At 61.7% G+C, this 2,500-nt stretch overlaps 1 protein-coding gene across 1 annotated transcript; it reads right to left on the minus strand.

Moving 5' to 3' along the window:
* Window positions 1–599: 599 nt before the first annotated feature.
* LOC125044760 (la-related protein 6-like) lies at window positions 600–2,390 on the minus strand. The gene has a single exon (XM_047641671.1). It carries the CDS (start codon window positions 2,197–2,199, stop codon window positions 688–690), a length of 1,512 nt encoding a protein of 503 aa, XP_047497627.1. The 5' UTR covers window positions 2,200–2,390; the 3' UTR covers window positions 600–687.
* Window positions 2,391–2,500: the final 110 nt, after the last annotated feature.

The following is a 2,500-nucleotide window of genomic DNA, read 5'->3' on the forward strand; positions in this document are numbered from 1 at the left end:
TCTCCCTTAGCGAGAGGTGAATGTAGAGGGGAGGTGAGGGATGGGATGGGGGTAAGGGGGTAAGGGGTAGGTGGGGGTCGAGTTGAGAGGAAAAAATACCAAACGATGATTTCTACAAAAATGATTCTATTTTGTCGCCTTAAGAATTACTTGTATAAATAAATAATGATAGGACAATATGTACATAGATTCGTATAAATAATGCTTATATACAAAACTAATCTCGATGTGAAAAAAATAAGTTAAAAAACTTGTCATAGAGAGAAAGTGAAATGTAAATCCACCGTAACCAGGTCCCAACACCGGGCTGTACAGTATGTACAAGGAAGAAGCAAGCCTATGTGCACACACCCTAAAGGAGGTTCTCATTCGGGAGTGAAAAAATACAGGAATCGTTTTACATCAAAATACCCAAGTCCGAAGAGGGGACGAAGATAAGCGAGAGTATACAAAAGTGCACTCATGAGAGTCTAAAGGCACGTAATTCAAGACGATTACACATTAGATGCCCTAGTTGATCGCGTGCACACGACGTAAGGCTAGTGTGCACATGTCCGCTGATATGCGCGAGTGTGCGAACATGTGCTGGAGAGAATGAGACCCTCGGCCGGGCCTTGGCGTCCGGCCGAGGGGGGAGGGGGGGCGCGGCCCCCATCACAAGACAATGCCCAGGTGAGAGCACGGAGATTAGCTGCTTTCCTCCACGATGCTGGCGCGGCGTCTGGCGAAGCCCCGGGAGCCGTCGGGGCCCTTCGGGAAGCGGAGCACGCCCTCGGGAAGGGGCAGTGAGCCTTGGGACACGCGCTCGGGGCGAACGAAGGAGGCCGGGCGGGCGCTGCCGACGGGCGCGGCTGCGGAGGCGGCGGAGGCGGCGGCGGCGGCGAGGAGGTGGCGCTGAACCCAGGACATGGGCGGCGACCCCGTCGGGAACTCTGTGCAGGACTTGCTCTTCGGGCGATTCCTGCGCGCCTCCACCACCGCCGACAGTTCGCGCAGGTTGGGACTCTGCGTCTGCGGCAGAGACACGCACTTGCGGCGCGGCTGCCGCATGTGCTGTGCCGGCTCCGCATCCGAGCCGCTGCCGCTGGTGCTGTTCTTGCGGCCTTTGCTCTGCACGATGCTGTTCTTGCGGCTCGCGGGCCCCTTGGACTGCTGGCTGCCGGCCGTGCTGTTCTTGCGGCTGTTGGGCTGCGAGCCCTTCTGCGGCGCCGGCTGCTTCTCCTCCTTCTTCTTGGCCTCGGGCAGGATGGGCACCACCTTCATGCCGTCCTCGTTGCTGAGCTCCAGGGCGGCCTTGGCGGCCTCGGGCGCCTCGAACTCCACCCACGCACAGTTGGCCTCGCCCAGCTGTGGGTGCTTCGCCGACAGCGCCTTCAGGTCCTGCGGCACGGCGGTGCCGGCGCGCAGCACGCGGATGAAGGCGATGTCGCCGCAGGCTCCGAACAGCTCGGACACGGACTGGATGCTGGGCTTGTCGAGCAGCAGGCCGACGGCCAGCACGGCGCACGTGGCGGGCACTTCCTCGAAGTCGGGCAGCGGCTCCGTGCGGCGGATCTTGGAGCCGGCGTCGTTGATCTGGATCCTGGCTGACAGCTTGGCGAGCGAGTGGGCGACCACGCGCCAGTCCTTCGTCAGCTGCTTCACCTTCTTGAAGGACGACACCAGCTTGAGGGACACGTAGCCCTCCTTGTTGCGGCGGATGTGCTTGAGCAGGAACTTGTCCTTGGACACGCTGGCGTCGCTGAAGTAGAACTCGACCTGCGCCACGATGCGCGCCATCAGGTCGTCATCGGGCACCACCATGTCGGGCTCGCGCTCCGCCTCGATGCCCGAGTCGCGTCCGCCCTCCTCGCTGCCGTCCGACACCACGCTGGCCGACCGCTCCGACCGCGGCTCCAGCTCCGACGCGTCGGGGCCCTCCAGGTTGGCTTCGTCGGCCTGGATGCCCTCTTCCTCCAGACTGCCCACGCTCTCGCACGAGTCCTGGCGCTCCAGCTTGGCGGCCAGCTCCGGCGGGAGGCTCACCTGCGGCGGGAGGCGCGTGTGGATGCGGCCTGACGGAGGCAGCTCGGCCGGCGCCTCCACGGGCTCGGCGACCTCGTTCGCCTCGGGCAACGCCGTCAGCTCCAACGGCGACATCGGCGGGGCTTGCTCTTGCGGTGGCACCATCGCGAGGCACTCCTCTGGCACCGGCGCCATGACGACAATCACAGTTAAAATATCACAGAACTTTGTTACGTAATCACTGGTCGTGGAAGGCTTTGGGTCTGGAGTGAGGAGACAAAAGATGGTCAGGGCCTGCAGACACACAGTCTAGAAAACCCTGTTTACAGTCCGTCCGCGTGTGTGCACACTACCGGATGCAGGTCTGGCAGCTACGGCTCGGCTCTCTCAACTGACTTGCCTCCCGCGCCCTCGCGCCTCTTATACTTTCACTCGGTGACGTCACGCCAGGGGGAGAGGGGCGGGGCCAGACGCTGACGCAACTCCTAATACATTA

This window comes from Penaeus chinensis, chromosome 36, assembly GCF_019202785.1.
Source record: "Penaeus chinensis breed Huanghai No. 1 chromosome 36, ASM1920278v2, whole genome shotgun sequence".
NCBI classification, from domain to species: domain Eukaryota; kingdom Metazoa; phylum Arthropoda; class Malacostraca; order Decapoda; family Penaeidae; genus Penaeus; species Penaeus chinensis.